A 19,972-nucleotide genomic window follows, 5' to 3' on the forward strand; every position below is an offset into this window, starting at 1 on the left:
GGGGTACCGTCTCCTAACCCCCCTCCCTCCCTCTCTTTATCTCTCTTCCCCCCCTCCACTCCTTCCTTTCCTTGATTACCACCTGCAAAGAGAGCAGGAACCCAGCCAACCAGGGGCTGAAGTTGGCATCTCTCCTTCCTTGAGAAGGTTTCACTCCTGTGATTAACCTCCAAAGGTTGCTTCGCTGCTTTTTAAGATCGTTTTGAAAAAACAAGGGGCTCGGCTTGGATGGTCTTTTTTGATTAGTGCAGTGTTTCGCTGATCTTAAAAAATAAACATCTCGCGGGTTATCCACATGAACTTGCTGTGATCCGGCAGATGTGGAAACGTGCAGGCTGGATGAGGTTGCGGTTGCGAAAAGGACAGGCTTCATGGCAGGACAGAGTCAAATTGTGCGTGGTGTGGTAAGTCGCCAGCCTGGATAGCTGGAAGGGTGAGAGACCAATTCCCGGAGAACGCAGCCATCCTTGGCTCCTAGTCGTGATGACTAAATTGTGCCTCTACTGTGAGGGAGAGTGTAACTTATTTATGCCCACTACACAAGCAAGAAGGCGTTCGTGCACTCACAACCCGCTTGTGACTTTCCTGTGGCCACCGTAGGAAAAGAAAGCCAGCCTGAATAAAGGCAATTCCTCTTAGTTTTGGACCTTGCAGGTTTCTAGCCCTCAGGAAAGCAAAAATGCATTTGAACCTGGATGGGCATCAGGCATAAGAATGCATGAAAACAAAGAAGGCCAAGCTTGAGTCTGACCTATGTTCCATCCGGTGTGACAGCTTGTTCCTTTAGTTCGCAAGTGTTGGCAACCTACTTGAGCAGGTGTGCAAAATCAAAATGAGGCTGCTTTTTTTGGTTGTTTGGGGATTTTTTTTTACTCAGAAAGCAACTATTCTGGCCATTAGCCCAGAGGCCAAATTTCTTCCAAAAAGTAGCTCAACTGGAGTCTTTTGTTGCTTGGGTTTCCCCAATTTCCTTAGAAGTTTGGGGAAAGAGGTTAATAACCATCTCCTCCAGCCCAGTGGATTGGACTACAGTTCCCAGAATCCCACAGTCAGCTTTAATAGGTTAGGACTGGGAAGGAGAAGAGAAACTTGACCAATGACACTGTTTTGCTGCTGTTTGTTCAGTTGCCAGATCCGCTGCATTTCCTGCGGGAATAATATAAGAAATTCTAAGCTGATTGTTCAAGGCAGCCTGTGCAAAGGTGGGGAAACTGGAACGAACCAGCCCCAGTTATCAGCTCCCGTTATCGAGCTGGCCAGCTGCTCCCTTGGCCGTGAGATTCCTTTACAGAGGCTGCTGGCAGGCCAAGACCTCAGAAGCCCTGAACGGGGAAGCTCAGAAGGTGCGCGTCCCATCAGGGACGGGGGCTCCCATCACCTCCGGCTCACTCATTGGGCCACGGTGGGGGGCAGGAGACCCAGGAGCGCCAGCCCTGTTCCTCCACACCGAGGCTGGGCCCACCGGCTTGAAAGTGGGAAATGCTGCACGAAGGGGGCCCAGGGGCTGATGGCGAACCCCTTCCTGCCCGAGAGTTTTGGAGACGTTCTCGGACGGAGCGGGGCAGAGGAACCTGCCTGCAAGCCAGAACCCCAGCTAAGGATGGGTGGCCAGGGAAGGGGCATGGCTGGGCACCGCGCAGGGACCCCTGGAGAACTCCAGAGGGCACACTTGGGCCTCCTGCAGACCTGATGGTGCACAGCCCCTTGCGCAGACGTGCCCGGGTCACACCTTCCTTGGCCCAGTGAGTGAGTGCAGGAAGGTGGGCGAGTGCAGCCCATCCCTGGATTTCCTGGGGGCACAACCATGGCCAAGAGGCACCCCGTGCTTTGCCCGGGGCTTGTGAAGGTGGAGGGGGGCTCAGCCTGGCCTTTGCACAGGCAACCTGCTGTCCGTCGCCCGGGCAAGATCCCAGGTCTTGTCCGGTCCTTACACACGTGCACACGCACCAGCAGCACAGGAGGGGGGGGCACCCGCGTTTTGCCCTGCTTCTGATCCTTCCCGGGCCTCTCCGGAGCACGCATGACGGCTGCCCGTTAATTATTGATGCTCGGATGACAATTATAGGACCCTGCACAAGCAGCCTAAATATTTCATCAGCCTGGAACTGCGTGGAGGGAAGGGAGCGAGTGCGCCAGCTTCTGTCCATCTGAGCGGCGGCGCCACTCTGCTCCGGCTTTCTTCTCCCCGCCTCGCGCACCCTCAGCTCTCCGCAAGCCCCCAACCCGCTTCAGCCCCTGGAATTGCGGTGCAGCACGGGGCATGCTTCCAGCGCACGGCCCGCGAGCTGCTCTCCGGGATCCCCTGTGCTTCGGCAAAGCGACTCGGGCTTGCGAAGAGCCCCGCCGGCTCATCAGGCATGCCAGGCCAGGTAGGGCCACCTCTGCCGGGCAGCTGCCCCACGGCGCACCCTGCAGGCCAAGCATCTTCGCTGCCCCCACACTTCCCGTGGGGCTGAGTGCCAGCTCCAGGGACTCATAGCCCGCTTTGGGAAGCCCAGTGATCATGGGATCCTAGGATCGTGGAACAGTAGGGTTGGAAGGGGCCATGAAGGCCAGCGGTCCAACCCCCTGCTGGTGCAGGCCACCTTTCCTGCCTTGAAAAGTATCCTGGCACAGACAAAGTGGGCAAGGAATGCCCCCCATCCCCTCCATGTCGCTCCGTACCAAGAAGAACGATGTCCGCAGCAAAATCCCCGTGCCAGCCCGCTGTTGGAGGCACGGATGCTGGGCCAACCCTTTTGGGATGAACGAGGAAATGCATCTTGGGCTTTCCACATCTCCTGCAATGGGTCGGGGTGGCTTGGACACGGTCAACTGTTTCCAGGGCTTCCATCCCACACTCCGGGCTCCGGCTCCCCCCTCCCCGGGACTCTCCCACCCCCAGGGTTAGTATTCCCTGATTGATCATTCTCTGCAGCAATACAGCCCATTAGCTGCCTCCAAGGTTGCTGGGATCAGTTACCAATCAATACCCTCTTAAGCAGAGAATGATGCGCTTCAGGGCTGCCTTAAAGGGGCAGCACAGACAGAAATTAGTTGCAAAACCGTTGCAACAGATGAGTGTTGGTTGTGCGAGAACTTGGAGCGGCCCAGTGGGTGTTGAAATGTGTGTTAGGCCACACACTGGCCACAACTGAGGAGCCTACTTGGACCAAGGAGTCTACTTAAACAATGTAATTCCCATTTAATTTTAAAATTAAGTCTCTAGTCCTCAGGGTCAGAAAATGCGTGCCTCAGCTGCACATTTGGGTTTTGTCTCGCAAGACTCCCACTGAACACCATGCAGGGCTTTGCTTTGAACCTGTTTCCTGTGCTTGTGTTTGCGGGCTCACAGGGGCAGTTCCCCTAAGTTAGAAACATAGAAACAAAGTGAGCCAGAAGGGGCTCCTGGGCCATCTAGTCTGACCCCCGGCTGCAGTCGGCTCTGCTCATGACATGCCCACCATGTGCAACTCCCCAGCACGTGGGTGTCCAATCTTTCCCTGAACACCCTCACTGATGGGGCCTCCACCACCTCCCTCGGAAGCCCATTCCGTATCCCAGGGGTCCCATCCGTCAGGAAGTGCTTCCTGGCATCCCGCCTGAAGCCTGGCTCCTTGAGCTTTGCCCCATTGGGACACATCCTGCCCGCGACAAACAGGTCACGGCCCTCTTCCGCGTGGCATCCCCTCACATACATTCAGATTGCTAAAAGAGCCCCTTGGAGTCCCCTCTCCTGCAGGCTGGAGAGACCCCGTTCCCTCAGCCTCTCCTCACAGGCCACCCCTCCCAGCCCAGCTGCCCTTCCTGTGACCCCGCACTGAGAAGTTGCCGCCATGCGTTTGTGCAGCACCAGCTGAAAGGCCCGTAATTTTGCGAGGGCGCTGGACGTCCCGGGAATCCCCTGCTTGCCTCGAAGGACCAACATATCCCAGGATCCCCGGCATACCTGAATCCCTTTTCTTAAAGCTCTGCGGAGAGCTGCAAGTGCAGCCACGGCTCCTGGCCGGATCCCTGCATGGCGCTGTATGTGGGGCTGCCCTTGGAGATATTCCAGAAATCCCAAAATACAGCAGCTACAGGACTGGCGAGGACGAGAGCATGCTGACTTTACGATGCCGGCATGGTATTATGCTCACCGGCTTCCGGTTTGTTTCTGGACCCAGTTCCAGGTTTTCCTGCCAAAGTTACCAGCTGAAGCGATGCTCCAAAGGTTCCCCTCCTACACACGTGGCCTTTTCTACACAGACTCCCAAATACAGCATCCTCCTGATAAACCTGGTTTATCATGGTTTATCATAAACATGTTTATCATAAACATGGTTGGCTTTTCGGCAGTGAGCCTTTGGAAAGAAGCTTCAGTCGCTTCTCGCTGTGCTGGGGGATGTGGCACTTTGCAATCCTCGCCCCTGTTCCAGGGAAGCTGGGCTGGGCTGGGCATCTTTGCCAGGGAAGCTTCAGCGAAGCCAGCAGATTCTGCCTCTGGCTCGCGCTCGAAGGGGCGTGTGGGCAGCATCCATTGGGTGTGCTGGTCCCCTGAGCCACTGGGCAGCCAAGGGGCCTGGAGCGCCTCAGGGAAACCGTCGGAAGGCGGCCGGGCACAGCAACCTGGTCACCTTCTCTGTTTCTTCTCCTTCCAGATTCTTCCTCAAGTTCTTCCTCAAGTGCAACCAGAACTGCCTAAAGAATGCAGGGAATCCCCGGGACATGCGCCGCTTCCAGGTACAACCCTGTGGCATCCGTGGTTTTGTCCGGCTGCCTGCCCCGCTGCCTGCGTGTCCCAGACAAGACTCGGCACATCTCGGACGTGGTGGGCGGGTTGTGAGGAAAGGGGAGTTGTATGGGTGGGCGGCGGTCGGGGGGAGAAGGGTCTGGGCGTGCAGACGCCCTCAGGGTTGATGGCGGTGGCCCCCTTGGGAAATGAGTGGGGCCGGTCCGGAAGCAGGTGAGGGGCCAGGCGGCTTGGGGATTCAGGGAGTGGAAACCCTGTCCAGGGTGCCTGTGTGGACGTCCTTCCAGGCATTCATCATGGTACCCACTTCCACTTAGAACGGTTTTCCCCAACGTGCCCCCCTCCAAATGGGGTGGACTACAATGCCACCATTCCCAGCCACATGGCCCTTAGGAAGCACAGGAGGAGAACCCCATCCCAGCTGCCCTGCTTCAGAAAACCTGTCCTGTGGGAGGGTGATTTTGGGGAGCATTGCACCTGGGAAGGGTTAGCTCCCAGGGGGTCCCGATCGGTGGGCGTAGGAGGGATATAAACACGTATAGCCCATAGCTCTGCTCTTCCGGGCTTGGTGCTGGGGGGTCCTTTTGCCTGTTTCTGGAAGATCTGGGCCACGGTGCAAATTAGTTAGCATTGTTTGAGGCGGTTCCAATGAGCCCTGAATCGACCAGCTGTGAAATTTAAAGGAACCCTCATTCTTTCTAAATTTGCATAGACAGAGATGAATTAACATATGCAGATTTTGTGTGTCCCTTTGGCCTGGGCCCCGGAATCTCTCAAGGGCCTAGCAGCCCCCGCCCCAGTCGGTCGCGTGTCGGGGGGAGCGTCCCCTGCCCTGCGAGGCCCCTGCGGTTCCACCAGCGCTCGCCGTTCTGCCGGAGAGTCAGCAGCTGCCAAAGGTGCAGCTTCTCCCTTTGCTGGGGGGGGGGCTTTCTCTCCCCTCCCACCCGCGGGGGTGGCAGCAGCAGCAGCAGCAGCAGCAGCTCATCAAGGTGGGTGTCTGCTCCACCCCGGCACCGCGCTATGCAAATTGGAATGGCTGTTAATCATGTAAAAATGTCACAATTACCATATCGTTATGAGAGGAACCTGATGATGAAGCCTCAGCCAGTCGGCGCTGGCTGACGCCTGGGGAGGCCTCGTCTCCCCACTGCCAGCACCCCGACATGGCCAGCCCTCCAGCGCCTCTGGCGCAGCCTCAGTTTCCCTCCCGCAGAGGAGAGCTTTGCATTCTTGCGGGTCAGCTGCATGACCCGGATGGGCTCATCGTGTGTCCCGGGCACTGGCAGACCAGGGCACCTCAGCCCCTCGGTGGATTTCCCTGTGGCCAAAATTTAGACTGTGAGAGGCTTTATGAGCATTTGTTTTCCGAGCCAGGATCCTGCTGTGCCAGCAAGGTTTGGCTGATGTGATTCCCAGCCGTGCCGTCTTTATTTATCCATTATTTTTATGGCTAGCCTGATGGATGGATGGGGGCGCCCAGGAGATCCGAATTCTAGTTCCCACTTGGCCATGAAGCTTGCTGGGTGACTGTGGGTCAGCCAGTCCCGCTCAGCCAAGCCTACCTCACAGGGTTGTTGCTATGAGGATTAAATGGAACCATGTGAGCTGGTTTGGGCTCTTCACAAGAGGAAAAGGGCTGGAGAGAAATATAACACCACTTTTCCTTACCTTCAGGGAATCCATGGGGCTTACATGGCCTCCCCCCTCTCTGTTTTTATCCTCACAACAGCCCTGTGAGGTAGGCTAGGATGAGAGTCAGTAACTGGCCCAGAGTCACCCAGAAGGCTGCAGGGCACAGTGGGGCCTTGGGCCCCAGATGTCCTCCCATGCTGAACCGCTGCATCCTACGGGCATCTCTTGGCGTGCAGCTGGATGTGTGAGTGCGTGCAGAGGGCCCCTTCCTGCTCCACTTAACCTCTGAAGGTACGGAGAAAGTTTCTGCTGCTGGCCACCACTGCAAGGTCGTCCTGCAGGCTGGAACCACCCCTCCTGGCATTCTTCTACCCTTAATTTCAGTTGCCCCCAGCTAGAAAAGATCCTTGGACGTGTCTGCCATTCCACCAAGCTGCCTCCTTTGGAAGCAGTAGAAAAATCTCGCAGCTCTTTTCCACACAGACAAGCCTCTCTCCTTCCCATGCCAACCTTCCTTCCTTCCTTCCTTCCTTCCTTCCTTCCTTCCTTCTTTATTTATTATACAATGCATAAGCCTCTCCACATGGAGAGAGATTGCAGCAGTATGCAGCAAATTGCAGGAAAACAAACAGAGATTTCCCCTTCCTTCTCCCTCCTCCGCAGAATGAGGCATTTGCCAGAGCCGTGCGCAGCCCAGAAGATCTGCCACCTCTGCGTGGCAGGAGCCCCTCGAGCCCCATCCCTTGGGGGCGCCCCTCCTCGTCTGCCCCATTTATGGCAGTCTTCACTTTGCAACTGCAGCGTGGAGGGGAGGCAATCCCCTGAATTTTTTTTTATTTATTTTACTTATTTATTTGGGATTCTTGTATGCCGCCCCATTCGCGTAAGCCTCGGGGCGGCTTCCAACAAATAAATAACAGTACACATATACAAAAAACTGGAAACATCCCGGCAATGATCTAAGACTTCCTGGGATTCTGGTTTCCTGAGGCTGCAGGTGGGCTCGCCTGATCCAGCGGCACGTGCAGCAGGCTCTGCTCAAGCGCAGCTGTGCCAGAAGAGCCCACATTGCCCGGGCAGCGAGCTGGACATGATGGACCGTTGGGCTGATCAGCTGGGCCCTCCTTGTGTTTGTACGGCTTAACCCCCTGGGCTGCCGCACTGGACTTTTATCATTTCCCCAGGAGGTTCTTTCTTTTCTGATATTTCATCTTGCAACTTCTTGGCAATCCCAGCAAGACGGAGGCCCTGCTATTCCTGCCCACAATGTGGAACGGCCTAAAAGGAAAAGGTTCAGGGGCCCACTCCCTTCCCCTTTCACTCCACGCACATGCTCCTCACAAAGGGCAGCCTCACACGGCACTATTTATCTGCTTGCTTTTTGTTCTGTTTTGTTTTGATAAACGCCAGGGAAAGTTGCAAGCAAGCGTGTGCAAAATGTAATTTGGTCCTTAGCCTTATTTATTTTACAGGAAATGTGCATGTAAGCAGCTGGAAGGATCAAGGCCCAAACCATGGGAAAGAGCATCCGGGCAGCACTAGGGCAGGCATGAGCCCGGAGCCCTGGGCAGCTCTGCCTGGCGGCTGAAACGGCCTCAGCTGGGGAGGGCCATGAAACTGCCTCGGGCTTTGTCTCTCGGGCGCTCGTGTCGCTCAGGGCCTCCTTGATGTCTCCCCCTTCAGGTCGTGGTCTCAACGACCGTGAATGTGGATGGCCACGTCCTCGCTGTGTCCGACAACATGTTTGTCCACAACAACTCCAAGCACGGGCGCCGGGCACGGAGACTGGACCCTTCCGAAGGTACGCACCCCAGCAAAGGGGCACAGTGCAGAGGCTCGCTACGGCGGGGCCCACGCGGAGGGCGAAATGCCGTTCCAGGGATGGTCTCACGGGCCCATTTCCATGGGGGGGGGGGGGGGCAAAGGCGAGCATGCCAGCCTATGCTACCCTTTGGGTCGTTTGGGGTGAGATGGCCCTGGTACGTTTTCTCGTACCTCGTATGATGTCTAGAGAACACGCTTTACGGAGTTTTGGAGTGCCAGTGGAATGCAAATGGGCTTGCGTGTGATGGTCGGATTAAAAGCCACGTGATTCATTAACAAAGGGTGCAACCCCCCATGTCTGGACGGCAAAGAGCCCTGCGACTGCCGGTGCTCCCCAGCTTGCAGGCCGCTTGATGGACGAGCTGCCCTTCTCGCTCCCACGGTCCCTCCGATTTCTGTTGGCCCAAATCTCATAGGTTCCAAACAAAAACTACATCTCTGTAATTGCTAGCGCAGCCTTCCCCGAACTGGTGCCGTGCAGGCATGTTGGCCTACATCTCCCCTCTTCCCCAGTCAGCATGGCCATGACTGTGATGGGAACTGCAGTCCAACACAGCAGGCCAGCTAAGACTGGTGTGGAACTTGTGGCTGTTCAGCATTGTTGTCGTCGTCGTCGTCATCACCTGCCCCATCGCCCAGAGGGCTCTCTGGGCAACTTACAATAAAGCAGAAATAATACAAATTCAATGCAAATGCAATAATATAATCAAAACAAAAACACAAAGTACAATATTAACTACAAGAAGCAATGCAAAAATCAAAACAGGAATGCTTAATAGAGTAATGTAATACATAGGGTAAATCAATAATAAAATACAACTTTAATTCCCGCAACACAAAACCCAGAGCCAGACCAGTAGAGCTGGCTGGAAAAGGCCCGGCCAGCGCAGTCCCATCTTGGCATCTCCTCTGCATCGCGGCTACAACAGCGTGGCCCAAACAGGTCCTGAACTGGAGGAAATGGGCAGCGCCCTTTGGCATCTGCCCGAAAAAGGCCCAGTTTCCGAGGGACCCTGAGAGGCGACCCAGTGCGGCACGGCTCCCTGCTCCTGGCCAGCTCCTCTCCCCCTGCCCCCCGGTGTGGTGGCGGACTGGTGCTGCAGCGCATTCCCCGTGCCTTCGGGCTCATACTAGCTTTGGGGTTCAGGGTGTGGCTTTTAAAAAGAGCTGCCCAATGTACCCCGCAGCCATTTTCCCACCTCCAGAAAGCCTCTGTGTAGGCAGGCGGCTTTCAACCTCACCAGCTCTCGAGCGCAATTTTTTTTTACATGCAAGGAGACCTGGACATGCAGCTTGCCAGCTCTCCATGTGCTCTGCAGAGAGGAGCCCTCCCCTCGATTCCGTGTGTTTTTTAAACTTGCCCCTTCCTCCAGGTCGCTTGGAGCGATGCACGGGGCCCTGCCTTCCCCACAGCCCTCGAGGCAAGGTGCTTGAGAGAAAGTCACCGGGCCAAATTTGAACACGGGGCGCCTTGAGTCCGCACACTCCAGACCTGCCGGAAGGTTTGGGTCTGCTCAAAGATCCCAGCTAAGAGGAAGGAGGGCCGACGGCAGGTGGCAGCCTTGGCGGAAGTGGGGGCCCATCGCTCAGAGCCCATTGTCCTCAAGACCACCCCTGCGCTGCCAAGCCCCTGCCCACGTCTGGCCGTGCCACACGCTCCTCTGAGCGCAGCTTTGCTTGACAGCAAGATCCGCACTGCCCCTGCATGCTTTCCTTCGGGGCATCTCCTTCGGGAGGGGAGAGGGAAGGCCACGAGGAGCAGGGCCTTCTCTGCAGCTGCTCCCCATCTCTGGAATGCTCTCCCCAAGGAGGTTCGCCTGGCACCTTCCTTACTTTCTTTTCGCCGCCAGGCAAAGACCTTCCTTTAAAAAAAAATAATAATAATAATAATAACCAATGCTGTAAGGCCTTGCTTGGTATTTTTGCTTGTATTTTATTGCAATGTGTCATTGGTTTTTATTGTGTTTTTATCTTGTAATTGTGAGCCACCCAGAGGTGCTGTGGCACAATTGGGTAGCATACAAATGTTTTAAATAAGTAGAAACATGGCAACACAGAGACCAAGCGAGTCAGAAGGGGCCTCCCGGGACATCTAGTCTGACCCCCAAATCCAACCAGCTCTGCTCATGACATGCCTACCATGTGCATTAAATGTTAAACAAATAATAAGAAATAAAATAGTCTCCTCTTCCCCCAATTCCAGCTGCCTCAGGGGCTGCAGAAAGAGCTGGGGGATACATGTAGCTCACCCCAGTTCTGCAGCCTTTCTTCTTGGCCGTTAACCTGCTCCCTCTGGCGGACCCGAGCCCCTCTGCAGCCCGGGGGCTGTCAGCTCGCCCAGCCTCCTGGCTTCTGTCTCCTTGCTCCGTGGGACTCCACCCTCCGCATCTCTTCTCCCCTCCCGGCGCCCGTCCATCTGCCCCGCTGTGCCCCCTTGCCTGCTCTCTGACGTGTCCTTGTCTCCCCCTTCCCGCCCGAAGCTGCCACCCCCTGCATCAAAGCCATCAGCCCCAGCGAAGGCTGGACCACCGGCGGAGCCACCGTCATCGTGATCGGGGACAATTTCTTTGACGGGCTGCAGGTGGTCTTCGGCACCATGCTGGTCTGGAGCGAGGTGAGCCTTTGATGGCCGAGGCGCACGGGGGCCGAAGCGCCAGCACGGCTGCCCCTCCTGCCGGGACTCTTCCCTCTGGGAGGGGGGCATGTTGTCCTGTGCAGGGCAGACCCCCTTGGGACACACGGGGCAGAGCCGGTGCCGAAGCTCCCTGGCTGAGCGCCTCGTCCCACGTGGAGTCGCCGGACTATTTCTGTGCGCAACGCAGCGCAGGGAGAGGGGCAGCTGTGGCAGCATCTGGAACGGCACAAGGGGCCTGCGAGGACGGGGCCGCGAGGAGGACTCGACGCCTCTCCCGGCAAAGGGTCGCTCAGAATCCTCACGGGGCGGGGGGGCTGGAGGGAAAACGTGGACCTCGAAGCTGGCCCTTGCTCCCCTTCTGGAGAGTGGCACCAGCCGCCCCCTGTGCCAGCACCCCCCACCTGGGGGTGCAGGACGCCAGGTCCGGGGAGGCGCCTCTCACCTCCCGGCTCCCCCCCCCGCCTCTCTCGCAGCTCATCACGCCGCACGCGATCCGCGTCCAGACGCCGCCGAGGCACATCCCCGGGGTGGTGGAAGTGACGCTGTCCTACAAGTCGAAGCAGTTCTGCAAGGGGGCGCCGGGACGCTTTGTCTACACCGGTAAGGAGGGCACGGGGGAGCTCTGGGGCGCGCGAAGGACCGCGCTGGATCGGCCTCGCCTTCCGTTCCCCAGTGGCCGTCCAGCTGCCTTGGCGGGGAGCCCCCTGAAGGTCACCCTCCCAGCCACGTTGCCCAGAACTGGCATGCCCAGCACACTTCCTCTGGCGCGGGAGGCGGCACGGAGCCATGAGGACTAGCACCATGAATAGCCTTCTCTGCCGTGAAGACCCCCCGCCACTCCTGCTCTCCACCGTTGGTGGCCCAGGCCACGCGGAGGCCTGGTGACGCTTGTTCCATTAGTCTCCTGGGCACACGGCAGGGACAGCCATCTGGGCTACACTGAGAGCAGGAGAACATGCTGGTCTTAGAGGAGGGCCACATATTATGGGGGAAGAGATGGAGGCTGGGGTTCCCCCTCCCCAGTACATGTCTCATTCTCAAAAATGGGCTGCCGGCAAGTGGCTGAGCAGGACGGTGCCTGATCCACACACTGGCCTTGGGTCTGGGTCGGCACCTGGAGCGAAGTGGCGGCTGGCACTCTTGTTCGGCCGGGGGCCTCCATTTCCACATTTCCTAGCATCAGAAAGGGGGGGGGGGGGGGGCTCTGTCCTGCTGAGTCCACCCCCTCCGGAAAATGCTGAACTCCCCCACTCAATCCACCCTTTTCTCCCAATGTCTGGGGCAACCTTCTCGCCACTTTTCCCGCCCCTTTGCCTCCACTCTCTGCACCCCTATGGCTGTTTCACACCATGCACCTTCTTCTCCAAGCCCCCCACATCTCCACCTCGCACCCCCACTTTTTCCGGTCCGTCTTCTCTGCATCCACTTCTGCCCACTTTCTGGCCCGAGGGCAGAGAAGGAAGATTCCGGCAGACCCCCTGGGTGGATCGCCAGGAGGGAGCAGCCGGCAGTCAGTCGCCTTGGCGTGGCTCGCTGCCGTCGCGACGCAGCGCCCGTTCGCGGTGCTTTAATTAAAATGAAGAGCAGGCTGCAGCCTGGCCAGAGAAGCCCTGTGCCCCTGCAGGTGAGGAAGTCTGGAAAGGAAACTGCAGAACAGCTCCTGGCGCGGTTTGTGGAAGTGCCGCTGTTTCTTCCGCGAGCAGGTCGGCTGGGCGATTTTATCGGGGCCGAAGCCCCTGTCCTGCCTTAACCCATGAGAGTCCCGTGTGGGCAGTTTTGCTCTCTCCGGGCACAGCCCCATCTCGCCACCCCTTTCTCTGTGGGCCAGAAACTTGCTTCGCAACATTTCAGTCCCATGTGCCCTGGAACGGTGGCTGTGAGCTCGACGGGGGTGTTCAGCCTGGGCTGCCTCGGTGCTGGTGGTGGGAGCCCAGCCTTCAGCTTTCGCGCAGGAAGGGTGGAAAGGGGGACTGGGAGAGAGGCAGAGAGCGAATAGAAGGGCGGACTGAGCTGAGATCAAGTCTGCACACACTTGCACACAAAGTGTGCTATCCTTAGCACCAAATACACAAATCGCAGAGCTCTTTGCACAGAACTTGCAAAGCCTGTGCGTTGCGTGCGCAGAATTCCGCGGGGACTCCCTTCCTGCTGGACTCCTGTGCAAACATTCAGCGTAAGCGGACTTAGGGAAGAGAGAAAGACTGCTGGAATCTGGGGAGCTGAGCTGAGGAAATCTGATGGATTCTCCCTGGAGTCCTTGCCCATCTCTGGGCAGAGGGGCAGGCAGGGAGCCCCTGTGCGGAGAGGGAAAGACAGAGACTGACAGACAGAGAAGGAGGGCTGCATTATGCCCAGAGGCGAACACAGAAGCACTCTCTCTGCCTGCCGTTCTCTCACGGGCTGGTGGAGGGAGATGCACAGGGGTCTCTGGTCTTTCTCCAGGCTAATTGTGCAGGGGGAGTTCCCCCCCTCCCCACTCCTCTTTCCAGCTCATGAATTATCTATGCGTATCGACCTGCTGCTTGGGAGTCTTGGCTCTGCAAGGAAGGGGAGGGACTGGCAGCGGTGAAGATGGAGATTGGTAAAGACCTCTCCTTTCCCCTCACTTGGGAAAGCAGGAGTCAAAGATGCCCCCCTCCAGAAAATCCAGGGGCTGGCAGGCAGTAGGTCTGTGGCAGAATGAATCTTTTGGCTGCAGAGTGTCTGAGGTTCAGTTTCCAGCAGCACCGGTGAAAAGGATCAGGGCGGGGGGGGGGGGGGCGTGGGGGGAGCTTCTCTTCCTGGAACTGTGGAGAGATGCTGCCAGCCAGAGCAAACTGGGCTTCGGGGCCCTTCAGAGTAATCCTGTATAAAACGGCTTCCTGAATTCCTAGGAGTCGTGCTGGGGGTTCCCAAGAGGCAAGCAGGAAGTGCGAGCAAAGCAGCGCATCCGGTTTGGGCAAAATTTTGCTGTCCGGGGCAGGGGGATGTTTACCCTGCACATGTCCTGGGAGCACTTAGCATGTGGGTAGCCAGAAACACACAGCGCTGAGATCAACCACCCCGAACTCGGAAGCCTCCGGTCAGCTCTCCTGGCCAGCAGGAACTTCTTAGCGATGCGCTGTGGAGCATGAATCCAGGCATGGCGCCCCCCCACCCCAAGGCAGCCTGCCTGGCACCCATCCTGCCGGCGTTTCGGCGTCCTGTCCCCCTGGGGCATTGGGGTGTTTGTCCCAGACCCTGGGCAGGGCAGCGGGGTGGGTGTGGGAGAGATCGTAGGTATGGCGGGCAAAGACTTTCTACCAAATGGTTTTTCGGATGATGTTTATGGTCTTCATTTACTTGTGTGCTTGCGCTGCTCTCTCAATCACCAACGTTTGTGTCTGGGGGCGGGGGGAGTTGCTCTGAGACAGCTTTTATACCGTGGGAAGCGATGCCTGCCTTTTCGGAATGATAATACTGCCTGGATACTGAGAGGTGGATTTGCTTTCAGAGCGAGCTTCTGATCCAGGCACTGCCTTCAAAGGCTTGGGGGGCCTTGTCCGTCCGTCCCCATTTACCTGGCGCCCCGACAGAGCGCTGCCCGAGGCAACACCTGGCCACGCCTGGCTGGCAGGAGACGGCCGTGCTCCCCAGCTGGCCCGCAGGCCTGAAGTGAGGCGGGCAGAGGAAGGCAGGGCTGCGCAGCCGCGCTCCGTCCTCTGCGCTTGTCCCCAGGGCCGCCCTCGACAGTATGCACCCCCCCCCGCCCGTTGCATGGATAATCCCGTGTGCTGCGGCCTGTGAAAGGCCTACCGGGGGAGCAGGAGAAAATCGATGCCAATTACTGGTGCACGAACGCTGCTCAGAACTGGATTTGCGGCATTTGCTTACGCTAAACCAGGCAATCTGTCTTCATCTGGGCGCAGTAATGAAGTGAGCCAATCTGGGAGGGGGGAGGGGGTGCCAGGCAGGGAGAGGGAGGGATCGCACGCCTGCTCGGTGACAGATGGGTCTTTTGCTGGGGTCTGGGGGGGCACCCCGGCTCACGGGGCTCGGTGTGCTGACGGGCAGTGGGGAGGCCTGGGCCGGAGGAGGAGGGGGCGGCTGGCGCTTCCCTTGCCGTTTTCGGCGTTGTTTGTGCCGGAAGGCAAGTCATGTGAGGACAGGTGGAAGCGGCCGGAGAGGCTTGGGCCGCTCTGCTGCCGCTGACTCGAGGTAAATTAAGGTAGGATGATGATTAAAGGGCTCGTCGGCGGAGATGCTGTCGTGTATGCAAATAGATCTCGCCATTCTGATGGAGCAGAGGGGCTGACTCTCCTCGCGTGGGTACCCATTCTCTCCATTGCCAAGGGGCAGGACAAACTGGCTCTGCTGGAAAGGTTTCTTTACATTCTTTGTATCCACGGGGAATACAAAGGTATCCTGCTCTGTCTTGAAGGAACACGGAGTGAACTTATCTCCAAGGAACTCATCCCACCCTGATTTCGATGTCACAGCAACCCTGTGATGTAGCTTAGTATCCTTTGTAAGCCATCCAGAGACTTTTAGTAATGGGACGGCATAGAAAATGATGATGATGATGATGATGGAACCTTTTGCATCCTCACATCCCATCTCCGGAATAGCTGCAGCCACAACAGATCAGGCCCACCCCACCGTCTCCGAAAATCTCCCTTTCAAAATGTACCTTTCTCTGGAATGTAATCTTGTCCTCTGAGTGACGAGGACAAGATATTGTACATCTCGTAGGAATTTCTTTAATAGAATGTATTCATTCAGATCATTAATTAATTAATCCAACTGGCATAAGAGTTGCCCTGGATGGGTTTTACCAGAAGAACAGCCAGGAGGCTATTAAGGTCCAAGAAGTCCCGTCATGATGTCATGAACTTTCCCAGCATCCAAAAGCCAGAACAGTTTCCTGGAGCCACGCCAAGGTCTTCAGGCCTTCAGGCTGTTAAGAAAAGCATTGCACAGAATTGCCTTGAAACCGCCTTCGCAGGTGCGTTCCTTAGACAAGAGCTGCCTTTGGCTGTGAGAACCGTAACTGTTTCCTCTACTGAAGCAGCTTCACCTCTTCGTTGCCTCCCAGGAACGGATACTGAATATTCTACTTCTGGGCTGCCCCCTCCCTGCCGTCACAAAGTGCCCCCCAGCCCTCAGCCCTGCCCATTTCAAGGCTGTTTTTGCTAGAAACTTTAATAAAGGCACGGATCCTCCCTGTGGACCAACCAGGTCCCGGAAGGAGGCAGCTATTCCCTCCAGCCTGGGCCATTGGCAGTGCATGGATCAGGCCTTGGAGATTCGGTCAGGATTCCCAAAAGGAACCCCACGGTTTGGGCTTCCCAAAGTGACTACTTCCGCTCCACTGGACTCTAATCTTCTCGTTCTTTCTCAACCCACAGCCCTGAATGAGCCAACCATCGATTATGGGTTTCAGCGCCTGCAGAAGGTGATTCCTCGGCACCCTGGGGACCCTGAGCGGTTGCCCAAGGTAGGGTGCGGCTCGTTCTTTTGCGGTTCTTCATGTTGCATTTGGTGCGCTGCCGTGTGGAGATTAAGGCAAGCCCACTGCGTTTTGTGAGATCAGCTGCACTGAGTTCCAGCTGGACTATTTGAAGAGTCCTTGAGGAGCTCAAGAAACCCGTGCGGGGGTGGGGGGTGGCAGGCATCGCTTGCTTGGGCATTCACCGGGCTTTCAGCAAAGTCTTCTGAGAAACGTGGCAGTAGGAGAACGTGCAGTAGGAGAAGGGCTCTTAATGGTTCGGAACTGGTTTAAGAGCAGAAAAGAGCAGGATGGAAACAGTGGTCTTCTGATGTTGTTCAAAGTCATGCCCGATTCTTTGCAACCCCACGAACAACATTCCTCCAGGCTCTCCTGTCCTCCACCGTCCCCCGGAGTCCACCCAAGCTCACACCCACCGCCCCAGTGACCCCATCCAGACACCTCAACCGTCTCCTTCCCAGCGTCAGGGTCTTCTCTGGTGAGTCCTTCCTTCTCATTAGGTGGCCAAAGTATTTGAGCTTCAGCTTCAGTACGTGACCTTCCAAAGAGTAGTCAGGGTTGTTTTCCTTCAGGATCGACCGATCTGATCAGTGGTGTTTTGCAAGGATTTAAATAGCGGCCCACGCTTTTTAATTTGTTTGTAAATGGTTTAGATTGAGGAGTGTGCAGTGAAGTGGCCAAATTTGCTGAGCTTACCAAATTATTTAGAGTGGTTTTGCAAAGAGCTCCCAAAGGATTTCTCCAAACTGGCAGAATGGGCATCAAAATAGCCAATGCGGTTCAGTGGAAGCAAACCTGCGAAAAGCCCAATTTCAGAGAGGCAGTGTGGTGTAGTGGTCAAGAGCATGGGACTGGGACTCAGACGATCTGGGTTCTAGTCCCTGCTCAGCCATGGAGCCAACTGGGTGACTTTGGACCAGTCACAGACTCTCAGCCCAGCCTACCTCACAGGGATGTTGTTATGGGGATAAGATGGAGGAGGAGAGATGATGTAAGCTGCCTTGAGCCCTTTGTAGGAAAAAGGTAGGATATAAATCAATCAATCAGTCAGTCAATCAATCAATCAATTTATTTATTTCACATAAACACTGTCAAGGTCTGAGCCAGCAGCCCATTTGCTTGCTGCAAGAAGGCAAATTCTATGATAGGCATAAAAAAGAAGAGAGGCATCCAGCTTGATTCAGCCAAGTTCATACTTCCATTCAGGGTCTCTTGTCATGCAGCTTGAATGCTGCGTCCAGTTCTGGTCATAGCACCTAAAAAGAACTCTTTGGAGTTGGGAAATGTGCAGAGAAGGGCAACGGAAATGGTGAAGGGGCTGGAGGACGGACCGCAAGCCTGGGGCTCTGTCGTCAAGAAAATGAGGGCACTTACACAGTTATGCATTGGACAGGGAAAAGCTTCTCCTCCCGCTTTCCTAAGGCTCTGAGGGCATCTGGATGGAAGAAAACCCAGGATAAGGGAGGCCTCGGCCTGGTCCAGGGTGGCTCTTGTGGCCTTGCCTTCTTGTGGCAAGAGATCTTCTCTCGCCCAGAGCTCCCTGCATGATAAGAGGGTGCACCCCCATGCCTTTCTTTTAACTTGTATTTACACCCGGGGGTGGAAGGAAAGAAGATAGGGGCACACAGGACTAGATGCGAACCAGAAGAGCTGGGAACATGCATGATACGGGGCCGGAGGGATGGAAAATGAGCCACACTCCAGAGAAAGCAGCTCTTCTGTGGGAATCCCCGGAGCAAAGCGGCGATCCTGGGCAGGTTTTGCCTGCAGGGGGTCCCAGCCACCTTCCTCAGCCCCTTCCAGGTGCAAGCTTCTCCCACCGCAGGTGCTGAGAACAGACAGCAGAGGGAAACAGCAGGTGAAGAAAGGCAGCAGAATATCTTTTTTTCCTTGTCTGTCAGTTTTCTATTTGCAAACAGCATCACCCTCATCATTAATTTTTATTAATTATTACCACCACCATTACTACTGTAAGACGGGAGAGCTTTCAGAGGCGGTAATTTCCAACCTGGATTCTGCGTTCCAGCACCTGATTCTCCTCCATCTGCCGTCTGGGCCTTGACAGAAAGCAAATTCGTGTACATTCACCTGAAACATTTGTCATTCTCCAAAAGGACGGCTCACAGCACAATCCTTTGGCCCTGGGGAGTGGGAAAGATCACAGGTAGCAGCAGCCCGTAAGCGCTGAGCCGAAGGGCTCGCGGGGGTCGCTTTGTTCCCTACTGGCGGCTTCCCCAGGGGCACCCCAGAAGGAACAAGGCGTCTCTTTCTGACAGCCATGCTTGCCGACTGATTCCAGCTCGCCGTGGCTGTCAGAGAATCCCCACTGCACCAGCAGGGCCCGTGAGGCTCCCTGGGGGAGGGCAGCTGGTCGGGACACCTCTGGCATGGGAGGTGGGGGGCCCTGCCCACCGCACGCAGCTGCCCTGCTCAGAGCACCCTCCCTGTGTGGGGTGCTAAGGCAGTTCCTGGGAGCCGGCATTTGCTCCCAGGGCTGCCCGGAGAACGGGGCAGCCAGGCAGAGCCGATGCCCTCTGCTCCTCCCCTGGGGTGGGGGGGCGCCCTGAATTGGGAAGCAGCACCCGCGGATTGTGCCTCCCTTGTGCCTGAGAGGAAGCTGCCCGGGGGGACGTGAGATCCGCGGCCCTGCATCTCACCCAGGCCCTGCCTCGGAGTAAGTGCGCAGGCAGGAGCTGGGGCAGTGGGCCACGGACTCAGCGGGGATACCCCAAGGAGGGGGCGGCCCTGCCCTGCCCGGCCCAGCCCCTTCCCCCGGCTGCTGCCTGAGCGGCCGGGTCCCAGGCAGGAGCTGGAGTGGGGCCGTGGGCCTGGCGGCGTGGCCCCATTCCTGGGGAGGGCCGCTGCCCCCCGAGCCAGCCTTGCTGGCCAGGCGGTTTGCTCAGTGGGGCCACCACAAGAATGAAGAGGCACTGCAGAGCTGATGCCCCCCAGCCTTGTGCCCCACTGGCACCCTCTCGGGCAAGAGCACGGGGGGGCGATCAGCTGCCAGCCGCTCCCAGCTCCCTCCTCCAGCAGCTCATAAGCTTTGGGATGTCCACACTGACGGGGGTTGTCATTTGGGTTCCGATGACCCCACAAGCAGCCGTGGTAGGGAGCACCCCCAGAACAGACCGCCGTGTCTCACTGCGGTCGGTCGACGACCCCAATATTCCACAGTGGGTGGTCACCACAACTGGGTTCGGATAACACGGAAAGCAACCGTGGCTTCTTATCATGGTTTGCTTGTGGACCACAGGCTTGGAGGCCACGGTTCCAGCTCCAGCGCTGGGGCTCAGAGTCCGTGCTCGGAGAACCCCCTTGCCCACACTGGCCGCCCCTCAGGGGTTTTGTGGGAGTTCCAGTGGATGGTGGGGGGGGCCGGCCGGGCCGAGCAGCTGCGACTCCTGGTGGGGCCTCCGTCTCCTTCCTTCCAGCACAGAAAGTGCAGTTCAAGAGCGGAGGTCGGCCATCCCGCTGCTTTGCAGGCTGGGAGGGGCAGGGGACAACCCTGAACTCTGTGCTGCTCCCACCCCACAGAGGCTGCCGCAGTCCTCCAGGCTCAGGGGGCTGTGGGCGTCCCTGAAGGCTTGTGCCGTAAGTCAGGGGTGGATGAGGGAGCAGCAGATTAGACAGAAAGAGTCACATACAGTGGGTGGATAAGTGGAAGCAAGCAAGGATGGAAGCAAGGAAGGAAGGAAGGAAG

At 57.0% G+C, this 19,972-nt stretch overlaps 1 protein-coding gene across 1 annotated transcript in view; it reads left to right on the forward strand.

Moving 5' to 3' along the window:
• Positions 1–19,972, forward strand: part of LOC123022514 (transcription factor COE1-like) — an 81,563-nt gene that overhangs the window by 46,493 nt on the left and 15,098 nt on the right. The window contains exons 7-11 of the mRNA XM_044428259.1: positions 4,620–4,701; positions 8,027–8,144; positions 10,648–10,781; positions 11,276–11,402; positions 16,169–16,257. Of these exons, the coding sequence (XP_044284194.1) occupies positions 4,620–4,701; positions 8,027–8,144; positions 10,648–10,781; positions 11,276–11,402; positions 16,169–16,257 (550 nt within the window). The remainder of the gene's footprint in view (positions 1–4,619; positions 4,702–8,026; positions 8,145–10,647; positions 10,782–11,275; positions 11,403–16,168; positions 16,258–19,972) is intronic.

Source organism: Varanus komodoensis, unplaced genomic scaffold, assembly GCF_004798865.1.
Source record: "Varanus komodoensis strain SLA01 unplaced genomic scaffold, ASM479886v1 scaffold2, whole genome shotgun sequence".
Classification (NCBI taxonomy): domain Eukaryota; kingdom Metazoa; phylum Chordata; class Lepidosauria; order Squamata; family Varanidae; genus Varanus; species Varanus komodoensis.